Below are 26,638 nucleotides of genomic sequence, written 5' to 3' on the forward strand. Positions count from 1 at the left end.
CTAGCAATGCACATTGCACTGCACGTCTTAGCATTTAGCATGGAGTACTACACACTAACCACCATTGGTCTATATTTTTCTGATTTTTATGGTTGCTTATTTCTTTTACCCGTATGTAGCTTACAGAAACATTACTAAGTTCAGCAAAGTGTAACCACTATTGTGATATGATTCATATTTAAATCTGGTAAGCAATCTTGCTGGATTTGTATGGTGTTATCAAAATGGTTTCAAAATGACTCATAAAAGTCTCACCTGTTTCTTTTTCCATCAACATTACAGTTGTGTGTAACGTCTACAGACTCATCACAAAGGTCTCTTTTTAAATTTTGCTATCAGAATGTTTTACATTAACACAGTGACCAATAACACAGCATAATTCAATATGGGTAAAAATGTATGTATTATGTTTTGCTTTTGATTTGTGTATTTCTGCTTTGCTTTGTTTGTATTGTAATCATGGACTGCAGCTTTCATTACTGGCCCATATCTACTTTCTCAACACTGACAAATCTCCTTTTGACAGAAAATACTGGAAACAAAAGAAAGAATGTCAACACTTTTCTAGCAACTTACGATGATACAGTATCAGACATGTATTTTCACGATACAAACACAAGCAACCTTGTTAATATGAATAAGGCTCTGTTTGTGCAGCTTTAATCTTTGGTGCAAAACCGTGCTATTACTTTGCTTGCTTGTTTGTTTTTCATAATGTAGCACATGTTTCTTCAGATATTTTACAGTATTTACTCTCAATTGCTGCAGTTTTATCTGTGCACCTTGCCTTTGATTTTGCTAAAAATGAACACCCTGACTGCATAAATGTAGTCGCTATGTATTATTCATTTCTGCCTCTTCCATTTGAACTTACAGTTGGCCAGAGTTGTAAGCTATACGCTGGATGAGAACATGCTGCACTCATGCTGTTACTGCATGCTTTATGTTTTCATTTCCATGCAGTTTGCGCTTTATGTTTTGTAGGCTTTATTTGACTTTGAAGCAAACAATTAAAACTTCACAACACAGATTAATTGGATTCCTTTGTATTAAAAAGAGCGAGCCGTAACATATACTAAACATAAAAAAGGATTAAAAAGGATCATTCTACTAAAAAGAGGCCACATCAGGCTACTCAAAAGCCCTACAGTACATGGCATGCATCTTCCCTGCTGCAGCTTGATTGGTAGGTATTCACTTGCCCTCATATATTTACAAAGTAACATTGTGAAATGCAGCTCAGTGGCCTCCAAGCCTGTCATGGAGGAAGTCATTTTTCTGCGGCACCATTGCCTTCAGATGTGGTCAAACTGCATGGTCTCCTGATGCAAAAAAAAGAACAGACATTTTCAGAAAATGAAGTGTTTTGAGAGAAATGAGTGAGGGAGGGAGAGTCCCTTAATGGAGACAAGTAATGTAAACTCACAGAGAGAAAGCAGAGTGGGAGACAAGAACCAGTTTCACAAAGTTTGAAGTTTCCATCAGGAGGGACCACCAAATGCAGACTTGACAGACGATCAGTCAAAGAGCTTGTACATTTACAGCGCATGACAGTATGCAAAGGCTTTTTTTTTTTACTCACTCTATCACTCATATACCTGATATGTCTTCATTTGTTTTAACAGCAAGCTTCATGAACAATCTGATCGAGAGAATGCCAGGTATTTTTAAGTCCTAAAGAGCAGCCTCTTAACTAATAATGAGAGTGAGAAATGCAGTGCATTTAAGTGAAAACCTCAATTAATTATGTATGATTAGAAGACTCTTAAAAGCTTTGGGCAGAGAAAAGAAAGAAAGTACATAAACAGAACACGAAGTCCAGAATGGCTGGATGGATACCAGATGTGAAATTGTAAATGAACCTTAAGTATACAGGTGACTGCAGAATGATGAGAGATATTGCTTCTGCGTGGCTGGACACTGAACTGTGCACAGGTTATGCTACCTCAGTACCAAGGTAGTAAGGACACAAAAACTGGATTGCAATTTTTGAGTCAGTGTTTGTGTTTTATATTTCGAGTTTACTATACAAGTTGTTTTTCCCTAAAATCAATATTTTATTTGAGCATTTCAAATTAATTACTTTGTGCATTTTTGTGACAATTCTGAAATGATCCTTGTTCTGATAACGCAACTACATGTAAGACATGACATTATACATATTCTCCTTTTGATATCTATTAAAAGTGCATCAGTGTAACTGCACTGTTTTATGCTGTCTTGGAGGCTACATGCATGTCTAATCAGCGAATGACTCACTGAGACGAGGTCATTTGGAAATATCATTTCATCTGAAAATACATTCAGACATGTAGGTCATACTATACACTCCAGATAACTTCTGCAAGCCTGTCTTGCTCCTCTTTCCTTCCTCTTAGTCTCTTTTTCATTTCCCCCTCTATTTCTCCCTGTCAGCAGCATCATGCATGTTTTCACCTCTAAAGTGATTGTACCTGATTTATATGACAGGCCTTTAACCCTGCGTGTTCTTGTCCATCAGCATCAGGCAGAAAAACACCCAAGGGCATGTGTGAGTAGGACCAAATCTGGTTCTCTGCCATTCAGTACCTGTAACCTCCAACTAGAATGAACTCCAACAAATCGCATTTATTCCCGCCCGATTAGGAGATGTGAATCAATCACACAAGGTGGGAAGTGGTGCTGAAAGTATGTATCCAAAAATATATTTCTTTCTTGTGTCAATAATCTCTTTGAGTTATGCATTTTTGTCCGTATGCATTTTGGTTATGTAAATGAATAGGATACTAACTGACAGTGACTGTCAGCATTTGAATCCAACTCTTCACCAGAAATAAGGAGCGCAAAAATGGTTGGAAACTAATTTACAGAATCTATTAGGTGAAAGAGTTGAAAGAGAACACCTTCATGCAGGACGACATGAATTTCTAAAACATTGTAGTGAAACCAGAGACTGAAAGGAGCCCAGCAAAACGGAACATTGTCTCCACCTGCAGTACAATGATGGAAACAAAAGTCAATGGGTTGGTGGTGTAATAGCCCCACTTGCTGACCACGAATAGGAACAGACAGTATGGGCAGGGAAATTAACTGGGAAATGATTGCCTGCAGTTTTGCTACATTTAATGGCCAAGATAATTATCGTCAGCAAATATTCATAACAGCTTAAGCACCGTATCTACCAAGAAAGTGGTTTATTAAGGTCTACAGGAGTTTTATTAACAAAATAACTGCTAAGCATATTTCCATAAAATAATATTTAATGGCCTCATTATTAGTTAGCAAAAGAAATCATCATTACCCATTGCTCATAGCCCATTGCTTTTACAATCTGAGTAAAATAAACAAATACTTATGTAAATGTTTGTTAGCTAAAGCTCTAGTAGTTATGTAATGTATCCTTTTTGTTTAACCATAGTTTTACCTCCGGTAAGGAAGCTGGCTTAGTTTGTGTGTGTGTCATTCTCTCTGTAACTATAAAGCCTTATAACTATGATTTTTTTGGAAGTGTGGTGTGCATTGCCCACATACAGAACTCATAAGCTGTATTAACATTTGACCTCTGACCTTCCCTTCAAGATTAATTGATTGATCTGAAAGTGATAAAACTATGTTTCTTACTGCTATTGACTGTATTGACCACATAGGTAATGATATTTGGAGATTCTAAATATTGCATTACTAATCACATTGCTTTCTGTGCATAGTTAGTTAAAAATATACTGTAGTAGCTTTTGCAATCAGAATTACGATTATGAGAATTGCGAGTGCATTTTTATTATTATTATTAACCTTTATTTAACCAGGAAAAGTCCCATTGAGATTAAAAACCTCTTTTGCAAGGGAGTCCTGGCCAAGAGGCGACAACACGTTAAAATTACAAAGTTACATACATATTATAAATAACAATTACATTTTAAAAACATTTTTCTCTGGCTCTCTCAATCTGGACTTAAAAGCATTTAATGAAATAAGATCTGCTATCTTCCAGTCTTTTTGCATCATGTTCCATGTGAAAGGGGCAGCATAAGTAAAAGCCCTCTTTCCCAGTTCAGTTCTGGCAAATGGAACATTGAGCAATAAAAGATCGCTTGAACGCAGGCTGTAAGAAACAGTACTTCTCCGTGTGAGCAGATCGCAAATGTAGGTGGGCATTTGTCCAAGCAGGGCCTTATAAATAAAGATGCACCAGTGAGCAAACCTCCTGGAGGACAACGAAGGCCATCCCACTCGAGCGTACAGATCACAACAATGGGTCAAGGCCCTACAGTTTGTAATAAACCGTAAGGAGGCATGATAAACTGAGTCAATCTTATGAAGACACTGGGCGGAAGCATTCATGTACAGCAGATCACCATAATCTAAAACAGATAAAAATGTAGCATTTACAAGACGCTTTTTTGTCTCAAAAGAAAAGCAAAATTTGTTTCGAAAGAAAAATCCCAATTTTAGTTTGAGTTTTTTCACAAGATTGTCTATGTGAGGTTTAAAGGTCAGAGAATCATCAATTAAAAAGCCAAGATATTTATACGTATGCACCACTTCTATGAGGTTTCCCTCAAGAGTGGACACCAAGGGGACAGTTTGAGGAAATCTCTTCATGTTTGAGAACAACATTAGCTTTGTCTTTTCAGCATTGAGAACCAATTTCAGCTCCAGAAGTGTGTGCTGAACCACGTCAAAAGCTTTCTGCAACGATTCTATTGCCTTTTCAAAGTTTGAGCCAAAGGAATAAATAACTGTGTCATCAGCATAAAAATGCATACTAGCATTGGACACATTTTGTCCCAAATCATTTATATACATGATGAACAGCAGAGGTCCTAAAATTGAACCCTGTGGCACCCCAGTGTGAATATTCAAAAGTTCTGAGCACAGATTTTCACATTTAATGCATTGAGTCCTGTCACTCAAATAATTAGTAAACCAGGAGACAACATGTCTAGACAGCCCCAAAGAAAGAAGCCTATGCTTTAAAATGGCGTGATCCACAGTGTCGAAAGCTTTTGACAGGTCAATAAAGAGAGAAGCACAGTGCTGTTTTTTATCAAGAGCAACAAGTATGTCATTGATCACTTTTGTGGCAGCCGTGACAGCACTATGCTGTTTTCTGAACCCAGATTGTAGTTTTGAAAGAACTTCATTAGAGTACAAGAACTCTTTTAATTGCTCACTGACGAGAGACTCAAGGACTTTTGCCAAAACACACAAGTTTGATATTGGCCTGTAATTAGTCAAAATGGCCGGGTCGCCTCCTTTTAATATTGGCGTAACAAAAGCAGACTTCCAAACAAGTGGAATTTCTTTATTTTGGATTGAAAGATTAAAAAGGATCGTAAGAGGTTGTGCAATGTAATCAGCTGCTATTTTCAGAAAATAGGGCTCTATTAAGTCTGGCCCTGGGGGTTTCCTGTGATCTAAGGCTTTAAGAGCTTTATGCACTTCCTGGACAGAAAAAGGAGAAAAATCAAAAAGCTCCCCAATATATGTTTGGGGTTCTGTGCAGGGAATCATGGGGGCTGCTCCAACAGAGTTAAATAAAAAACCAGTAGCTACAAAGTGCTTGTTAAAGCTGTTTAAGACCTCAGTTCTGTCATAAACTGGGACAGAATCTTTTAAAATGAATTTTGGAAGAGCCTGTGATATTTTATTTATAGATAAGGACTTAATTACTTTCCAAAATTTCTGAGGGTTATTGAGGTTTTCTGTAGTAACAGATAAATAATATTCTGACTTAGCCTTCTTGATAAGTGTCGTGCATTTGTTTCTTAATTTCCTGAAGTCTAACCAGTCAGTCAGGGAATCGTTTTTCCTAGCTTTTGCCCATGCCACGTTACGCTGATGGATGGACTCTGATAATTCCGATGAAAACCAAGGGTTCTCCCGTCCCTTGACCCTAAATTTTTTGGCAGGTGCATGCTTATTTAAAATCTTCATAAAAATTTCTTTAAAATAAGCCCAAGCCAGATGGATGTCTGGTATCAGACTCAAGTTTTCCCAATTTACCATAGACAAGTCATAATGAAACGCTTGCTCATTAAATATTTTAAAATTTCTTTTACAGATCATAATTCTGTTTGCTAACGCTGCCAGACAAGACAAGATAAAAAAATTTTTTTTTCAAAAGCTGAAAATATTTGTATCCAGTTATTTACAAATCAATACCACCTGCTCCTACATAATGTTTGTGTAATCAAAGTACACATATGTCATGCTACCCTTATCTGATTTTTACTGCACTATAGACTTCTTTGAGTACGTTTAAAAAGAACAAATTTTTTTTTTTAATGAATATATACAAAATACAACACTTTTCTCTAACAGTTAAATACTGGCCAGAGTGAGCTGAGGTGAGTTTTGCGCTCTTGAAGTGCTTATTAATAGTTTCAGTATTTTGGTATTTAAAATATAAAGCTGTTTATAGTAAGTATTAATAAATTCAGTCGCAAGACGTTTGTATGCAAAGTATACGTTCTAATAGTGATAATAGTTTCTTTGGTTTAGATGAGGAGTAAATAGCGTGTATATGTGTGGAAAAAAATACATACACGTTTTTCTGTAGCCTCGGGAAACATTTTTCTTGCAACGATTTCGAAGTAGAAGTCTTGGTGCTCCGTAGTCACGTGACTCCTCTGTTTACAGACATCCGGAGAAACATGGAGGACAGCACTGGCAGTAATCCCCAGTCTCCCGGATTCACAGAGAAACTGAAGTCTTGGCTCTCTTGGTCATGGACTTATGTGTGCTTCCTTTGGTTCGGGATGGTGCTGATAATGATATACGTCCTGTGGAGTCCGCTGAAACTTCAGGAAACTCTTACCTCAGGTGAATTAAGGCAGATGCTAGCTAGCTATTGTTAGCCTACGGGTGTATAGCTTTAGCGAAAGCTGTGGTTTGACAGCTCGCTGTCTGAGTTATCGAGACACGAACAGTGGCGACTGTCTGGTTAAAAGTAAAGCTTCTATTTAGATATTAATTGGCAGACACATTTTGCATTTTCTCCTACCGTAGATCACACTGAATGCAGTCGAAATTAAGTAGTTGATGATTTGTGTTACCAAGTTTGCTACTGTGAGCTAAATGTCACCTGGTAAAGACCATCGAAGTTGAATATTTTCAAGGTTTTTATTAAAACTACTGTTGGGCGTAAGTGTCTCCTTTATTTTCTTCTTTCAGCTTCAGTGTTTTTAAACACACTGACACCCAAATTTTACGTGGCTCTCACTGGAACCTCCTCTCTTATCTCTGGACTCATCCTTGTGAGTTAATTTCTTTATCACCATAAATTACGTTTTAACCGTAACACATTTTAATACATTCAGTTGTAACGTAGGTTTTGGTTTAGAGTGCATTATGCTATATGATGCAGATAGCAATAATTCTTTTCAGATGTTTTAAAAAATATATATATATAATTTTTCATTCCTTCTTATGTTCAGAAGGAACCAAAAAAAATCATCATAAACCCTTTAATTATTATTATTATTGTTTTTAGCTTTTTAAGTGTTTTAGCTCTTCATCACTCTCAATTTAAAGATTCATTTAGCACAAAATCAGCGACAAATACCAATACAAATGTTCAGGCTGTATAATGGCACATATTAATAAAAGCATATTAACCGTTTATGTTTTTATTACAGATATTTGAATGGTGGTATTTTCGTAAATATGGGACTTCGTTTATTGAACAAGTATCGGTGAGCCACCTGCGTCCTTTGCTTGGTGGAGTGGAAAGCAGCTCCACAACTGGTCTGTTCTCATCAGTTAATGGAGATGCAGAGCCTAGGCCCAGTGTTTCTGGTAAAAAAAAAATATACATGATGCAGCCGATCATAGCATTATTATTCATATTTATGTAAACAGTAACAACAACCTCTGTTTGTAGAATGCAAGGTCTGGCGAAATCCTTTGAATCTTTTTAGAGGAGCTGAATATAACAGGTATGTGTTTGTTTAAGATTTTATTCAGATAATTATGTGGTTCAAACACATTTAAATTTCATAAAGGTTAAGTGTGTAAAATCTCACCACTTGATGTCAGTAGATTGCAGATTGCAGTCAGCTTAATTTATGGAGCAGTGGTGGAGGAGGAGAAAAATATACAAATATTAAATGGACATTTATAGTTTGAAAGAGCTATTTGTGATTTTTAGATCAAAAGAATGTTAGAAGATATACTGCACTATCTTGATACTGGCCAATCTTTGGCTAAATATATGAAACTTATCAGGAACAATGGCAATGTCCATGTTAGCCACTGTATTCAAGACAAGGAGGCAACATGGCGGCTTTCACGAACCAGTGCCTGCTGCTATGTATATGAACATTATTTTTTTCTGTTAAATAACCTTTTAAAATGAGTAATTCATAATATCTGAATTTTTCTAAAGATTTGTAACGATTTAAACCTACTTTTTGTCTTTAGTGCAGAAGTATTATTTTTTTCATTTGATTCACTGAACCATAAAATGGAAGCTATTATTTTTACTCTGTGTACCACAGGTACACCTGGGTGACTGGGAAGGAACCCTTAACATATTATGATATGAACCTATCTGCTCAAGATCATCAGACCTTCTTCACAGGAGACACTCAGCAGTTAAGGCCAGAGGATGCTGGTGAGTTATACAAAGATGAGGCAAATTGCTCAAATCTATGCAATCAATGCATACATGCAATACATGCCAGAAATTCCTTTTTTTATGATGTGAAGCACTACGGGTTTGTATACCAGTACCATAAACTCACATCTATATTGCAGTAAGCCTAGATGATCATCTTCTTACAGTGATGCAGAAGGCCTGGAGAGAGAGAAATCCTCAAGCCAGGATCAGAGCAGCTTATCAGGCCATAGAGATCAACCACCAGTGAGTTCTACTCATACACAGTGAACCTCTCCATACATATTTCTAGACGCCTTGCACCTCAAGATGCTCAGTGTTAGGCTTCATTAAAGTGAGACTGTATTACAGTTATATTGCCATCACATTAATGAGAAAAAGAGGTTGAGGTTGGTGCTGCTGTTTAGAATCTTAGATTTAGAGAACTTAGAGTTTAGAGTACAAGTAAATTCAGACAGCTTTGTATGGTACTTGTAATAATTAAATAATCTTTGAAGAGTCTTTATTGTGCTGACTTTTGTTTAAATGCATTAATATATTTCAATGATAATGTTTATATACAGTATATTAGCGTCTTTAAGGGTGCTACCATTCTCAAGTTTTGTCTTTGTTATGACATCATCTCTTATTTTTTATTTGTGAGTAAATATAAATATTTTCTTGTGCACTATAAAAAACAGCTTGGATTGCTATTTATAAATACATTAATTTCTTGTGTACATTTGTGTAGATGTGCTGCAGCCTATGTGCTTCTAGCAGAGGAAGAAGCAACAACTATCACAGAAGCCGAACGCCTTTTTAAAAAAGCTCTAAGTATTGGTAAGGATGGTTTTTAATGCACTACAATAAAGTACTCTAGGGCATAGTAGTACAAAGAAAGCTCAGTAGATGAAGAGTAACTCAACACTGTATATTTATCCTGCTTGTGCTGCATGCCCTTACCCACATTGTGCAGTTTAGTACTTCAGTGTGGACCTCTCAATATGCCACAGATAGATATAATACAGCAAAGTGTATTATTTGTTTTACACTCCCTCTCATGATGGAAGAATTACAGCTCCAAGATAACATGAGTGCTCTACATTGGACCACAAAATGTAGCGTGATATTCATATACAATACAGTTTTAATTTGTTTTGTTTTTTAAACTCATGGTTATTTTGCTTTGCAGTGAAATATTTTCTCTTTGCAATACAGCAGGAAAAGATATCAACCTACTAGTATATATTAAACGCAGATTGGCAATGTGTGCACGCAAGTTGGGGCGAATTAAAGAAGCAGTAAAAATGATGAGAGATGTGAGTATCACCTTTAAACATGTTTACTGCTTTATTGTTTTGTCACAGAAAGTATGTTACTAAGTCGACATGTTTACTGTACCTAAAACTGTGAACCTTAATATGTTTTATCTCTGTACAGTTAATGAAGGAGTTCCCATTGTTGGGAATGTTAAATATACACGAAAACCTCCTTGAGGCTCTTCTAGAGCTTCAGGCATATGCTGATGTGCAAGCAGTCCTTGCAAAATATGACGGTAAGACTAAACTCAACAAATATTTAATTACTTTTGAATATCAACATACCATGATTTTGCACAAAGTAGGTCAGTCATTTGAGTTGCATGCCCAGTCACATAAACACAACTTCTGCTTCTACTTTAGATATCAGTTTGCCAAAATCCGCTACTATATGCTATACATCTGCGCTGCTGAAAGCACGGGCTGTCTCAGATAAGTAAGTTATTTTTTCTGTTAGCTTCAGTTGTTGTATGTGATTGCCCTAACTTTGTCACGAATGTGAGATGTGATTTCTTAGGTTTTCACCAGAGGCAGCATCCAGGCGGGGGCTAAGCACAGCAGAGATGAATGCTGTGGAGGCCATACACAGAGCCGTTGAGTTCAATCCCCACGTGCCAAAGGTCAGTCATTTATCTGACAGCAAACATAGGTCTTCATCCTGAATGAAAACATACATTAGTGACCAGATGATCTTTAAACCAGGCTGTCAAACACAAAGCCCGGGGCCAGAATTGCCCCACCAGAGACTCCATTCCAACCCACTGGACGGCTTTGGAAAATCTGAAGGAGGGCATAGATTTTGCATTTTTAACTGTTTTGGGGTTTATTTGCATTTGTTTTACATTTCCGGCTTTTATTGGATAGTTTAGACAGGACAGGAATTTGGGTAGAAAGAGAGGGGGAAGACACTCAGCAAAGGGTCGCAGGTACGACTCAAACCTGGGCCGCTGCCGTGCGGCATGTGGTCGCCTGCTCACCTCCTGAGATAAAGTGGTGCCCACTTTTCACTGTATTTTCATTGGTTTTAAAGCTTTTCTACTGGTAAAGATCGCCACCCTAATTAGATAAACAATAACACCGAAAACAAAACATTTCTTGTATGTTTTTTTTTTCTCAACTCTCTTTCACTATCTACTATGGAAATTTCTTTGGATCGGGTTGAGGGGGGTATGTTAAATATTGTAATTTTAGACATTTTTGGTGCTGATGGAGTTCTCTGTACTACAGCAACATTTCTTATCATATATAAAAACTGAGATGTACTGTTAAAATAATAATAAGCGTCTTTACACTGAGAAAACGTTTGTTTTTGAACAAACGGTCTTGTGTCATTGTAACACTGTCAGTTCACGCCCTTCATCCGTGTGCCACAAGTGGTTTGGTGGATTGTTTTTTTTTTTCTTCTTTTTTTATTGGATGGATAGTTCTGTTTATCCATCACGTTTTACTGGACACAACATCGTTTGGAATTGGAAGTATGAGTATTAAGTAAGAGGTGATGAAAGTCAAAAGTCACTCTAACCTCACAAAAAATGTTTTTTGGTCACTTTCTATTGCAAAATTTCACCATTGCCTTATGTAGATGAAAATGATGAAAAACTGGCATTTTAGAGGCAAAAGGTCAAAGGACAGCTTCACTGTGACACCTTAATATTCTGAAAAAACAGCTTTTTCAGCTAATGAACTAAAGAGGAAATTCTGACCAGATTTCACAATTGAATGGATATTCAGTTTGTGATACTAGTGTTTGTTGCCCAGATATTAAATTATTTCAGAGTCTTGAGTTCATATCTTACATGAGTCTGCACAGACATGGACGTAAACTGCAACTTTACCTGTAAGGGGAGGCATACAAACAAAAGGCAGAAATTTAGCTTGACGTTACTTTAAATATTACTGCCTCTATCTGGTCTAATCACGCAATACTCACATGGCTGCCATTCGTAAAGGTCCCATTCAGGGCAAACAGGAAAAGCAGACAGTAAAGTAAACAGTCAGTCAATCACAAGTGAGTTATTTTGACTGTAATAGGTGGTGCAACTACAGCAGCTTTCATTCCATTCGTTCTGTGCTGCTGGCTCACCAGGAGATGTCAGTAAAGGTTATTTTCTCACTGGTAGTGTCATCTCTAGATCGTGGATTTTATCCACATTTAAAATTCTTCTACAGTATGCAATTCACTTTGATTGTTATTATATTAATATTTATATATCTTTATTATTGTTGTAGTTATTATACAACGTATACAAATTTGATCAGCATATTTCATTTTCTTAAGTCAGAACACTATTTTTGGTATCAAGTCTATATTGTTTTTACCAGTGTTTTAGTGCACTGAATATTTTTTAACTTGGTGATCAGTTGGTCATATTATCACAGCTCTGTCTACAGCTGGACCAGGAGAATATGGGACTCTAGCTGCATATCTCTTTTCACATCAGTTCCCACAGGTTTAGATGTCACACGTCCATATGCGCACAGATTGATACACAACCAGATGCAGCAGAGTTTTGTCCCAGTTCAGCCTTTGTAGTGTGGTGTTATTTCATTTCACAGACTCCTATTCTGAGAGAGAGAAAGAGAAGCTGTGTGTTTGCATGCATGGAGGGGGAAACATCAGCCAGCACTTTGATCCAGCCTTTGATTTTAAAGTGAGGGCCCTCATCTTCAATATCTCTCCAACTGCTCCCTTCCCATTCTGCCCAGAGGCAGCCGTCCTCTTTCCTCTCATCACATACCCTCATCCTGTTTCTTATCCTCTCATGTTCCCTTATCCCCTCATCCCTTGTTTGAGCCAAACAGACAGTCTGAATGTCACACTGCCAACTTTGTCAAAATGACTTCTTTGAATTTAGGTGAATGGCTAAATGACATTATGAAATTTTAACACACCTTTCATGGAGGATTATTGGACAGCTCGTCTTTCAGCATTTGACTGTGGAATCTGGTGCATACTCAGTGCTCTCATAGCAGAGCACTGGGTATGGAAATGCAACAGTAGGGAAGGAGGGGGTGTTGCTTTGTGTTGTCTGGCATGTCTAAGAGATGAGTGCACCTGCGACTCCTTTGGCCTCTTTAAATGGGCGGGCTTGTTGTCACCAAAAGCAGATTTGGTGCATGAGGCTTAAAAAAAAAAAAGAACATCTGAGTTTAGTTTCCTCAGCTGTAGGACTACTGTTGCTTTGGCAAAGTTTCTAATACAAGAACTATACAGGCCAGATCACACCATCGTGTTTCCATCAGCTGATGAAAATTTCTGAACTGTTTCAAAGACAAAGTCTCAAAACAATCAACATCTGCCCATTTGAACTGAAAGTGGTTTTATGGTTATCAGAGTCATTTCTCTTTTTTTATAGTAATTGGTTTCAGTACAGATTTAATGTTTTTTTAATGATCTTTCCACATTACATCTAATGTTTTAGTCCTACCAAAGCATCTACACATTTCAGATAAACTTCAGACAACATTAAACGCACTAAAAAAAGAAGCAATAAACTAAAGCATGAGACCACAGAAGATGCATTATAGTTGGCTTGATAAGAGAAGGGGAGTATGTTTTTGTTACTGTAAAGACTCCAGAACAGATAGTATTGCATTCAACCGGTGCAAGCAGAGTAGAGGGGCTTTGGCTGTTGTGATCCAAAGTTTAGAGAAATCATTGAGCAAAAGAATAAGTAACCAATTTCTTCCTACATAAGAAAAAAAAATCTAACAGCAACACCTGAGGTGAGCACAGGATACATCATAAGCCTCCAGCAGCTGAGTGATGTGTTAAACCTCAAGTAGTAGCAACAAACCAAACTAATTCATAGTTTACAGTCATGCTTGTGACTTTGTGAGGCTACAATTGATTAAGGGTGCTAGCCATAAATTCTTTTTTCCAGAGCACTGGAAAACAATTAATGGCAGTAGGTGAAGAATTAAGTAAGTATAGTATAACAACTTGTGCTTTGAGGACTTAAAATATATTTGTGTAGGTCTTGATATAGCATACTTTAGTATTTCTCACTGCAGCCAAAAGATCATCATCCTAGGTTGATAGATGAGATCACCACCATTGCAGGCCTTTGGATTTTCAAGCTACTTCTCAAAAACAAATATAATAAACATTGAACTACTGGCACTCCTCGAAGAAGTCAAAGTCCGCAGAATTTATTCTCTGTATAATGAGAAGATGTGCCAAACGTTATGATCATGCTTTCATTTCTGTCCAAACTGACTTTAGTCAGACTGTCGTTACCATCCGTACAGTCAAACAATAAAAACAGTGCAGTAGCCTGTGGTGTACACACACAGATTTGGAATACTGAAGGAGCATTGTTGGGCCAAGCATTAAGTGGCGAGTGTGTTATCAAGCATGCCAAGCAGATTATATATGAATATAATACCAGGCTACATCACATGAGTTCATTCAGACTGCTTAAAAGGCTATGCACACACAAAAATCTACATATACAGACACACACACACACTTCATTTGCACAGCTGGTTCAGTGCTCTCGCTCAGCCCCTTCTCCTCACCAGCTCTTCATCCATCTAATTTCCTCCTCTTCTCTTTTGCTCCCTTCTATTTTCTTCTCCTCCTCATCTTCTTGTCCTCTTCTATTTATCCTCCACTCATTTCTACATCTGCCTGTCCATTCCAGTTATCCTCTCTAGCAGCCAGTGGTTAAGAAACTGACAGTTTCCCAGATGCTTGGATAACTGATCAAATGTCCCTGCTTGCTAAATCTGCTTTACATTTATTTTTACTACCATTTTTGCTAACATGCATTCAATCTGAAGCGCTCAAAGCGACCCAGGCCTATTTACTTTGCTAGTTTACCCCACTTTAAATGGCAGTTTTTTATCTCACCCAATTCTCAATGACATTCTCTCCTCTAGATTGCCTGTCAAGGCTCAGAAAACCAGAGTTTTTTTCTTAGTGTATCACTGAAATTGGCTGTTTGGTTTGTAAATTGAGACGGAATAGGAGCATTTGAGTTTGTTCTGAATTAAGATGGACGAGGTTTCATCCAGATGACAAAAATGGGGTAGTTACAGGAATTGGACTGTGGCTTAAGTTTCGCCCACTTGGGGACAAATATAAGTTCCCTTACCTGTGGCACAAGATGAAGTAGCTAGTGTCAATGTTTGTTAAAATTATATATTTTACATTTTTTAAAAAACAAAAATTATAAACAACTACAGGGTTGATGGCAATGTTGCCTCTGTGCTTCATTGTGTGCGGCAAAGTGCCGCAGATTAGAATCAAAAGGAAGCTTATGAGTTATGCTCTGAGCTTATGACTGCCCAGGGATGAAAGGAGAACACATGAAATTCAATCCCTTCATCAAAGAGGCGACAGGGAGTGCAGAGGAAGGCTGCAGAACAGGGAGGTGGGGGTGTGACTGAGGTGTCACCAGTTCTAATGCCATGGCATGCAAGGAAGGACAGCTGAGCAGCCAGCCACTCTAAATGGTTAGTCTTAAAACATAGAAACACCCAGACATATGTGTGCCATGTACTGTCCACTCATTATTAACAACAGAGATAAAAATGCATGCAAAAATATTCAGGTTTTACTAAAAAATATGTATAGATACAGTGGTGCTTGAAAGTTTGTGAATCCTTTAGAATTGTCCTAATTTCTGAATGAATATCGACCAAAATATCATCACATTTTCTCGGAATACCTAAAAATACTTGCGGTTAACCCAGTTAAAAAATTAGACAGAAATATTTACAAGGAACAGGATCGTTAAAAGTTTGTGAATCTTTACTATAGCAACATTATGAGGTACTGTGGGATGTTGGTGGTGTTTCTTACATGAACTGCTTGCTTTAGATCCTTCCATCACGATTATTAGTCAGGATTTTGACTTAACTCTTCTAAAACCCCACCTTTGTTCTTCTTTACTGTTCTTTTGTAGAAGAACATCTATGCTTATGTCATTGTATTGCTGCATGAGCTGCTTTTCCTTAAAAGTTCACCTTTAGGATTATTGATGCCACCTACACCTAAAGAAAATTGAATGCCTGTCCTCAATTAATACATTTTAAGTATAATATCCCTGTATATTTTATAGGGTTCTTAGTGTCTGATTTTTTATAAAATCAGCTGATGTTTTAAGTTCAAATATATTGAAATACAGGAAATAATAATAATCGAAAAAACAACCTGTTTTACTGAATGAACGACTTGGCTTTCTTGCTGATAAATGGTCTGAATTAAAGCTTGCTTCCATACTCACTAAGTTCTTTCTTCTATTTTATGCTATCCTTTGTTGTGTTGCATAAAATTAATGTGAATTATTATAGCAGTTAGGGAGGTTTTATAATCCACCACAATAAACCAGTGATAGGTTTTGTCTGGTGGTCGAGCTGGCTAGCTGCCTCTCCTCTGAGAGGGAATAGAGCATGGTGAAATGTTTGTGCTGAGAATAAAGGAAGGAAGAAGATGAAGACAGTCAAGTGCCTTGGCTGAACCGAGTAGAGCTGATGTAAGTAAGTCAGACAGGATAAGTGAGAAGGGCAAACAAGCACCTTCTGGTTGTCTCTTGGCTGCCAATTGCTGTTAGAGAAAATGTCAGGATGGACGGAGAAAAACTGCAAGACAGTACAGTCCACTAAAATCCTGTGAAATACAGATGATTACTTAAGTGTTGCTTTATGATGGTAACCTGCTTAATTGAGCCTTTATCCGTGAAGCTGAGAGGTATGAGAGATGAGAAGGACAGAGGTAACATAGGTGTAAATTTGCAAGTTTTTTTGTACAGCTATGTATAGGTGTCTAAAAATAACATGTGATGAAAAATGTAAGAATCTACATGTCAACTGAGAAAGAGAGAAAATGATGTGCAGCTACAGGCAGTAGGAAAAATGGGTGACACAGGTAGCAGTTATAGGGCCTTGAACATATGTAAAGACAAATTGGAGAAAGACAATGATGAGCCTTGGTAGTAAGTGATTATGGGGATGGGGGTAGGGGACAGGGTCAGGGATGGTGAAGCTGCATGGTCTGACTGGCTAGATGGATGGATGGATGACTGAACCTGTGACCATGGAAGGGATTAGACAGGATTAGCTGTGGGGTAACCTTCCCAAAGTGTCAGTGTGAGATCCAAAGCACTGCAAAGCTGGCCGCTCGGGAATCCAGCCCAGGGGGCCCCAGCACTGCACTTGGATTTTGTTTAAAACAGACCCCTGCCACACTGGGCACCACAGACATGAAATGCATAGATTGTCACATTCATCGGCGTCAATAGGTATACATTAAGGACTTCTATGCTGACGGATATAGACCTTTAAAAACATTTATTGCCCCCCGCCCCCCCAGAAAAAGCTCTGCACAATATATTGATGTATGTACTCTAAAAGCTAGATTTCTTCTATTTCAGAGTGAGAGAGAGGAAGTTCTATAGGTTGTAACTCTGGGATTTGTCAGCTCAGTGAACCAACTGACTCACTGGGACAAACTTATGCAGTAGGCCAAGAGAATAGAAGCAAGTTGGGCATGTTACACATTCATGGAATGATGTTACTGTACTGTAACAATAACACACATACACTGACTCGCGTATATAGAGAGAGTGAGACCTTTGGAAAACTTTTCCCTTCCACCTTGAACAATTGCAAAATAAGGTTCTAGATAAATACCTCACATGTACAGAATATGATTACATTCCACAGGGAGTTAGCCTGGGGGATTTGCACAATAGAGCAAAAAGTACTCATTGAGAAATGACGAGAAAATATGAATGACAACATTGAAGCTGCATGAAGTTATTTGGGACCACAAGGAATCTTTTTTTTTTAAAACCCAAACAGTCATCAGTGTTTGTGGGCACTGGATAAGATTTTATTTACTTTAATTTTCCTGGTTTCTGTTTCCAGTAGTTGTACTTTTGAGCAGACTTTGGTTGCATGTTGTTAATAGTCCATTTGTCCAAATGCAATCTCAGAACCATCAGCTTACATCTAAGGTGCGTCATAAATCTGCTGTGTCTGCTGTCATAGACATGTGTGCCGGCTGCATCGAAAGTCCCAAAATGTTGTCCAATGTCCACAGTGCCTTCCTCAGACAACACCCAGACTGTGATTCAGTAAACAGTTGTCTGCTGATTTGTCAAATTGTCATTCAATTTCAGGTCATTATCTTACCATCTATCAGAATAGAAATTGTTTTAACTGCTTTATTATTCTTGCTCTTATTCAAAAATATACTAAAAGAAGTCGGTAACTGAACAAATTCAGGATCTTTTTTTGCTCAGAATGGTCTTTTATGAGCGTGACTATGTACAGTTAGTTCCCATAGAAGAAAAAAAGTGTCAGTCTTACATTGTGGATCAGAAATCTATGCAGTTTTTTGGCATTTAAAGCTATTTGAAAAACGCGTTTTCATTCGTTATGGCTGAGTAAATCCTAATGTAAAAAAAAGGTGGAAATCTGAATCACTGACTAAACATAATGTGCAATGTGCTCGTTTGAGTTCATGTTGTTTGTGCAACTGATCACAGTATGACAATAAATTTAAACTAAACAGTACAGCTGAGTGAAGGATGAGAAATGAAGATATAAAGGTACCAAAAAGACCAGATACTGAACAGAAGTCCTGTATTTTTTCCACTTCCTATTTGTAGTACTTATTAGAGATGAAGAGCTTGATCCTGCCTCCAGAGCACATCTTGAAGAGGGGTGACAGTGAGGCAGTAGCATACGCTTTCTTCCATCTGCAGCACTGGAAGAGGGCAGAAGGAGCCTTAAACCTACTACACTGCACCTGGGAGGGCAGTATGTACCTTTCTTTTTATGGTTATTTTTTTCAGATATAAATGTTTTAGGTTCTCATTTGCTTTCTTTCATGTTAGTAAGCTGTCACCCAACCTAGCCTGTACTTTGAAAACACTATACTAGAAAAGCTACTTCTCTTTTTGGTTTTGAACCTACAGCCTTGCAGGTGTAAAGCTTTACTAGTCAGCTGCCCTGTCTTTTTTTTTTTTTTTTTATCATTGTGTCATAAGTCATGTATTCACAGTACACCCACAAATACGCATTGCTATAAGTGGATGAGATCATCACAAGAAGAATATTATTGTTATATTTTATCTGGATGTCAGTATCTTGTATCCAACTTAAATGGTTTACCGAAAATTGCTCCGTATTTGTGTTTTAAATAGCTGCACTTAAGCATAATTTGTGGTGTGTTACTCATCCAGATTTAATGTCCCGCTTTTCCCCTTCGACTGTATTCTGCAGCTTTCCGAATAATTCCCTACCCACTGGAGAAGGGTCACCTCTTTTACCCGTACCCAGGATGCACAGAAACAGCAGATAGGGAACTACTGCCCTGTAAGTACATTAAATCTACTCAAAACCTCGTCTCTTTAAAACAAAAGTTCATCTGCCCTGCTTGTGATACTGTTTCTCTTTTTGTCTCGATTTTCTCCAGCTTTCCACGAGGTGTCTGTGTACCCAAAGAAAGAGCTTCCCTTCTTCATCCTCTTCACAGCAGGCCTTTGCTCTTTCACTGCCATGCTGGCCATGCTCACACATCAGTTTCCTGAACTAATGGGTGTCTTTGCCAAAGCAGTAAGTGGTATTGCTTGACTTCCCAGTTTCATCTCAAACACGTTTGGTTTGAATTTATAGATTTCTTATCACTGAAATTTTTAATGTTATCATGAGTTTGACTCAGATTTCAGGGTTATTGGCTGACCAGTTTTAGCTTTGACCATTGGGTCTCATTTTTTAATGGGTGTTATTGGTAACCCAAACCTCTAAGTTCCTTTGGTAATTGCTGCCTTCTATCACTGTCAGCAACACTGGAGGCTCATGGGAGTCGAAGGCTTGTAAAGTCAGTGTTTATGATAACAAGTTATAGTCTAACTTTAGCTATCAGTGGGAAGAGCTGAAAAATACAAGTTTAAAGCCACAGCAAACATGCAGCCTTAAAGGTTAGAACGTATGGATGCTTGCACTGCTTCATTTTGTGTTTGTGTATTATAGAAGTGTTGTGTTATGTGTTTTAGCCAGTTTGGCAAACTTCTTACTTTGGCTAATCTTTTGTTTATGGTCAGCCTGTTTATTAGGGCCTTTTAGTCTTGAAGCGAGTCTCTGAGAACATCTAGTTCTGTTCCTTTTGTTATGGGAAAGATTGGGTGCAGATTGGACTTTTACAGCCAGTCCGGCTAGTCTGGTTTGTGTAATGTTCAGATGTTCAGATAGAGTGCATGAAAACCAATGAGGGAGGAACACAGAGGTACTCACTGCCTTCTGAGGAAAAACAGATTTCTATGAATCTGCTGCTCTTAAAAGCAGGAAAACGCGGCGGATTTTGGTGGTCGTGACAGTCCGCGTATTTTTCTTACCTGTGGATCGCCCACTTTTACTAATTGGATTTTAAGTGTATCAAACACACTTTTAGCACGACCTCATATTGTAATATTTCAGAGGACATCTAACTATTATTATTAGCTAGCATTTAAATTGCATCATAACGTAATTCTTTGTGGCATAGATTCAACAAGGTGCCTGAAACATTCCTCAGAGATTGTGGTCCGTGATGAGATGATAAGATCTCACAGTTTTTGCAGATTTGTTGGCTGCACATTCGTGATCTGATTCTCAGCTACATCCCAAAGGTGCTCTACTGGACTGAGATCCGGTGACTGTGGAGGCTATTTTAGTACTGAGACCTCATTGTGATATTAAAGTTTGACATGATTTGAGGTTTGTGAAATAGCGCATTAAGCTGCTGGAAGCAGCCATCGGAAGATGGATAACCTGTGGTCATAAAGAGATGGACGTGGTCAGTGTACATTTAGTAGCCCTGGTTCGAATCCACCCTGAGCCATTTAATGCATACCTTCCCTCTGTTCTCTCTCCTCAGCTTTCTGTCTTCTCACTACTGTCCTATAACAATAAAGGTTCAAAGCTGCCACCAAAAAATATACTTAAAAGAGGTTATTATTTCTGCAGTCTTATCTCTATATTATAATAAATTCTGATTGTAGCTTTTTATTATCGTTTGCCTTTTGTTGTTATTGCTCAAATCATACTATCAAAGGTTATTAAGAATCTTTTATTTACTTTTTATGGGTAAGTCTGCAGCTTTTCCCAGCGGCAATAAATACTGTAGTTTATTTACTTTTTTCATTTTTTCACTTGAAGATGGTGAAGCTGTAAGAGTGACTGTTGTTGATACTGCTGTCCGAAAGTGTCTCTCATAAATCATGGATAATATAAAGTTTATAGAGAAACTGCTTAAATGTAGTGATGCATCTGTGATCTTTCCACGAATGCAGTTTGTAAAATGATCAATCTTGGATGATGCTGCTTTCTTGAGGAAATGTACAAATATGTTCCGCCTTTGACTCTGACTGCACCAAACTGTAAGCTGTGCTTTGCATTTGCAGCGCTGAATGACTTCAGCTTGATTTATAGGGAGAAAAAAAAGCTAAGCAGTCAACTGTACATCCCAGCATATAAAAGTCAGGCTTGTGGAGAATTCTTATATAATTTTCTTTTCTTTTGTTTTTATGTTAGGTTGCAATTTTAAAAGGGGTGAGCTAGAGGACAGTAGTTTCTATTTACTTTATTTAAATCTGTGTACTTTTCTCACTGTGTGTAACAGCAGTACTTTGTAATCTTTTCTAAATGAATGTAACTCAAAGTATATATAAAAAAACACATAATACATTTTTTTTAAAGTTTTGAAGTCCAATGTTAAATGGAATTCAAAAAGATATGTTATGAAGTAGTAATATTAATTTGAAATGGAAGAAATTTCACAAACCGTTGACCGGAAGTCAATTCTGCCTTTTCTTACTTTCAGTTCTTCAGCACACTCTTTGCACCCCTGGGTTTCTTCGCAGACAAGATGGAAAGCTTCATGCCGTCCAGTTTTTGGCACCAGCTGACTCGGATCTGACCCCGTCTAACACAGACACAATGCATACACACACACCAATATCACTCCAAACCCTTGAACAAAAAGTGTTTTCTCTCCTGTCTTCAGCATTACTGCCCACTTGCTGCATTGTTACTGATTACCGTATGTTGGCTGAAGTTGTATCAACACAGTAATACTACTTCTAAGATGCTCTCCCACACTCTTCCAATAGTCAGTTTTTCCAAGAACACATTTGGTGAATACCATTTGCAACAGTTTCATAGGGTCATTCACTTTTGTTAGCATGGGGAAATCCAGCATTTTTCAATAATCCAGAATGCCTCGGTGAGAGGAGCTCCTGAGTAAATTCAGATTAAAAAAAAGAAAGATTAAAATTTGGTTTTGCCTGTGTATGGAAGAAAAAATGTGTACATAAAGGGTCTCCTGCCCATTTGCAAACAAAACATATTCTTTTTCTTTGTGTAATCAAAAAGATGCCATTTCAGTGGGCTATATTGACCCTCACATACATCTAGCAGGGCAGATTTAAACGTCTGAGGCCTCCTAAAACAGAGGCAGGATTTATAACCTCAGAGGGACTGCAGTGTATACAATGCCTGTGCAGTTCAACTATTGTCGCTAAGGCTGAATATCTCAGCACTACATCTCTGGGGTAACCACTGCATCATCAAAATGTAAATAGGATCATCAGCGGTCAGCAATCATACTTAAAATCACACAGCATAGGCAATTTAACATCTTCAATAACAAAAATTAAAATAATTCTAAATATGCTGTGTAAGGTCAACTTGGGGCAATAACCCTCACGATCTATCATTAGGCAAACATGTCAAGTTGGTCACTTCAACTGCCTGCTGATATGCATTTAGAGTGGGCAGAATTTCCTTTTCCTTATTTTACTAAAATTTTGATGACTGTCTGAATTGGTATAATTAAGCTAATGTTTTCTTCTGTGAAAGGTTGTTATTTTGTATTAAATTAAATATGCTCTATTAGAGCTATACATTGAAAGATCTTATTGAAACGTAACAACAGGAAACAAATGTACCTGTTTTTAATTCATAGAAAACGTATACAGGTAATATAGAAAGTTTTAAAAACCACAAATTTGCTTAAATAATTTTCTTAAATCTCAGGTATCAGTTTTTTCTCAGATATCCTGACATCACGGTGACAGCTTTCCACCTTACGTGAAAGAAAATGTTATAATAATTTTAAAAAGTGCCTTTTAGATCATTACATAGCTAAACTACTGTGTAGTGATTAAAAGCCTGTTTGGTATTTATTACACCTGCAGTATGATAGACTCAGTTTGGGAAAAAAATGCTTAAAGGGTCATTTTTATAGAAATGTTATATGGAATCAGTATAACAATGAAAAACAAAAGCAAAAAAAGGGCATGCTGGTTATTATGCAAGGGAACACACAAACACATCATTCAGACCTACTCCAAACTCTGACTACTTAGACTGCATTCTGTGTTTTACCTTGATCTTAAGTATTTGTCTATTTAAATGTGTGACACACAAAGGATCTTTAGTGTGCAGCTGAAATTTAACAGTATGCTGAAGACAGGAGGATCTGTGAACAACTGTAACTACGCGTGGATGAGTTTGAAAGCAAAACAAAATAAATTAGTCTTTCATTGACCTTTCTGTGCTTTTGTCATATTTCTGATTTGAGTTTGTTGCAAAAGGCCCCAGATTTACCCTGTTCAAGGCAAAGTCGGTGTTTCCTATAAGCAAGCTTTATTTTTTGATGATTTGTTGAAAACGGCTTACAGAGGCACGGCCAATGGCTTAGCTGATCAAATGAGACATAAATGCGGTCCTTTGCACAGCTGATGTCATTTTCCTCCATCTTTTTAAATCTCTAGTGTCTTATTGAAAGACACTTACTCTGGCATCCAGCTACTGCTATATTTAGCCAAGAGCCATTTTGCGCAGCATTATGATTATACTACTCTGCCACCATCAGCAGATGCTTTAATGTGGCATGTTCCTGCTGAACCTTTGATGCCATAATCATACTCCATACACTCGCGCTTAAGTGGTGTGCAGCAGTAATGAATAAGTCTGTTGAGGACTGTTGACTGGACCTCAAGTGTTTGCTCAGAGTGCCAGAGTGTGGTTTCATGCTGCATGTCGAAACTTGAATTGCTCACGGACCTTCGTGGCAGAGCCATTCAAGGTCAAGATGACAGGAAAAATATGTAAGAAAGAAAAAAGGAAAATGCATTTGTGTTGAAACATTTACATTTATGACCACAGTCGGTACGGTTAGTACAAAATTAAAAACTTGAATGAGGGGGGTAAATCCATGTGGAAAACTGTTTAATGAATACATTTATGGTGGTGATGCATGACCTTAGTGCATACCTTAAACAGTTGACCCACTAAATACCCCACTATCAATCTAGTAAGGTCACCGGCATGATAAATGAACAAACTCTTGTGGAGTGGGATCTGTGCCAAGTCCAAGCATGTCCCTGAAGGCTGCATACAGTATGTGTTGGACTGAAGACTCTTGAAAATCTGCTTCTGGGAGTGAAAGAACATACTGCTCACAACAGTTTATGTGTTTTGTCTGTCCATGGGTCTGTTTCACTGTGTTCACATCGACCCTTTCCAAAAAAGCACCAAGTGAAATGTGGTTTTGTAACTTGTAAATTCTGACATTATGAGGTGTTTTGCATATTTCATCATGACCACCCAGTGCGTTTATATAAGCAACATGGCACAGCGCTAACAGTTCTATTGGTCCAATATTCTAACGTGTCCATTGCATTTGACATAACCTGTCACTCACGTGTGATAGACTATAACTGATTACAGTATATACTTCATCTGTCACACTTCACACTGGTTTGCTCTGCTGAAAACAACTGTGATCTAGATTTTTATTACATGATTTGACTGTTAGCTCAATCTATCTGATCCTATGTTGCCGCAGTAACTGATATTTATCAGTTTCATCGACTGGCCTTAGTCCTGGCGTTCCATATCAGAATTCAGTTAAAACTGGAAGGGATGTTTCCTGAGGACTTCTTCAGCCAATGTAAGTGCACTGCTGTGTTTCCTAACATACGTATCTTTCAAAATTTCACTTGGACGAATAGCATGTAATCCCGTTCTTTCTTTACCCTTCGGGTTATGTCTCTTTGATTGGCAAAATAAGTAACCACTGACTGTTTTCATGTGTATTGCTATGGTTATTTGCTTAAGAGTAGCGCAGCTTTTTTGCTGTTTGCTAATTATTGGTTGCTGGCGATGCTGAAATTGACATGGCAATGCATGCTGAGGTCTAAAGATAACACTTAAATCAGACTAGTTTAATGTTATTTGCTTTACAAGAGTAAACTTGTCTTATTGCAAACCTGGTTTTGTCACACATATTGAATGTGAATGTCCTCACCCTAAATCTTTACTGCTGCTTATACTCCTCCTGCACCTCCTCAACAATTTATCCATGGCCTGCAGTGTATGATTGGGATGTAAGATGACATTGTTTGCACTGTTTGCATCGTGAATGCTGATTCAGGTTAATGGTGGATTTACTCGTTCCAAAAGATAAATTGTATTTTGTGAGGAAAAAAGTGTCACATCAGCTATAAAATATTCACAGGCTCTTCCTGCTGCAGTAACAGCTGCTGCCCAACTCAAGTTTTCTTGAAAATGGCACTAAAATCTGAAATGTTTGGTTTTTTGCTTGTTACTATAGATTTGGTGGTGAAGTAGATACTTGAAATAAGGCTAAGTGTTTTAAAGAGTCTGTTCCTTGGCCTTTACATGCATACATTTTGATTTATATCTAAATTTTACTCCTTTTACCAGTAACAAATCTGTAAGATATCACTTGGCAAGTAATAAACTATAGCAGCTACAGTCGAGTCCAATTTCATGTCCACATAAAACCCTTAATTACTCCTGATGGGGTCATAAGGGTGATCTTCTTTTCCAAGAACAACACTGAAACTGTTGGGACATTTCATTTAAAAAATAATTTTCATTTCCAAAGCGCTCTACAGTGCAACGGTTTCAGCATGCATGCGTATCAGCATGTTTCTCATATTACTATAGGCAAGTCACAGATGTATATGTGATCGGAGTGCAACGACTTAGACTGGAGTACTTGTCAAGCAAGGCTAAAATAAACATGTTTGGTTTAAAAGTGGCATAGCAATAAATTGTTCTTGAGTCATTACAGTTTGTGAGTACGGATTATGGAATTTCTTTCTTCTGCTTCCCATGAATGTGAAGCATCCATGTGGACCACACTGTCCCCTGAGACCATTTTAGCTCTGAAATGTTGTTAAACCATTTGATATCACTGCGATGGCAGTGAATGCCTGCAATGCCACTCCTTTTATTTTTACAGACTTCAACTGGGTGACCCACACTGGAGGACAAAGTAGCACAGATACTATGACTAATTTGAAGATCAACAATATATTAATAGAAATTTCTTTGTTTATACAGCTTAATAGTTGGTCGATCAAGAAATTACTTAAAAAAAAAACCTAAATAAATTGTTATATTTCAATTTAAAGATATTTTGTGATTCTTTTTATCACGCTATCTAAGACTACCATCAGTCTTGTTATGCTAATAAAAAAATGTTTGTCTAACACTGAACAATGAACTTTAAAAAAAAAAACCAAACTGGTCATTTGCATTGTTTTTATCCCGTCCACGCCATAGCTAAGGTAATGATAACTGTAATAGGAGACCAGGGGAATACCTAAAACCCAAATATATACATGTGGGTTATAGGCCCTTAGGCTTAATTGAGAAGATTATTATTACTGTTTTTCTGCCTGGAATTAAAAAAAAGAAAAAGAAAAACATC

At 37.5% G+C, this 26,638-nt stretch overlaps 1 protein-coding gene across 2 annotated transcripts; it reads left to right on the forward strand.

The window, feature by feature from the left end:
• The first annotated feature begins 6,621 nt into the window (after nt 1-6,621).
• LOC146574983 (suppressor of tumorigenicity 7 protein-like) lies at nt 6,622-23,438 on the forward strand. Of its 2 annotated transcripts, none has more exons than XM_085275103.1 (15): nt 6,622-6,804; nt 7,156-7,238; nt 7,620-7,779; nt 7,865-7,919; nt 8,481-8,596; nt 8,740-8,845; nt 9,330-9,418; nt 9,797-9,897; nt 10,019-10,133; nt 10,261-10,333; nt 10,415-10,517; nt 18,519-18,669; nt 19,135-19,227; nt 19,328-19,467; nt 21,713-23,438. In XM_085275103.1, the coding sequence occupies exons 1-15, from the start codon at nt 6,636-6,638 to the stop codon at nt 21,806-21,808; spliced, it is 1,650 nt and encodes a 549-aa protein (XP_085131229.1). In that variant the 5' UTR covers nt 6,622-6,635; the 3' UTR covers nt 21,809-23,438. The 2 variants fall into 2 exon arrangements, with proteins under 2 accessions (XP_085131229.1, XP_085131230.1); XM_085275104.1 differs by having other exon boundaries at nt 8,767-8,845.
• The last annotated feature ends 3,200 nt before the right edge of the window (nt 23,439-26,638 follow it).

This window comes from Mchenga conophoros, linkage group LG5, assembly GCF_057382185.1.
Source record: "Mchenga conophoros isolate Kocher_MC1m ecotype Shallow Benthic linkage group LG5, M_conophoros_male_GT1.1, whole genome shotgun sequence".
NCBI classification, from domain to species: domain Eukaryota; kingdom Metazoa; phylum Chordata; class Actinopteri; order Cichliformes; family Cichlidae; genus Mchenga; species Mchenga conophoros.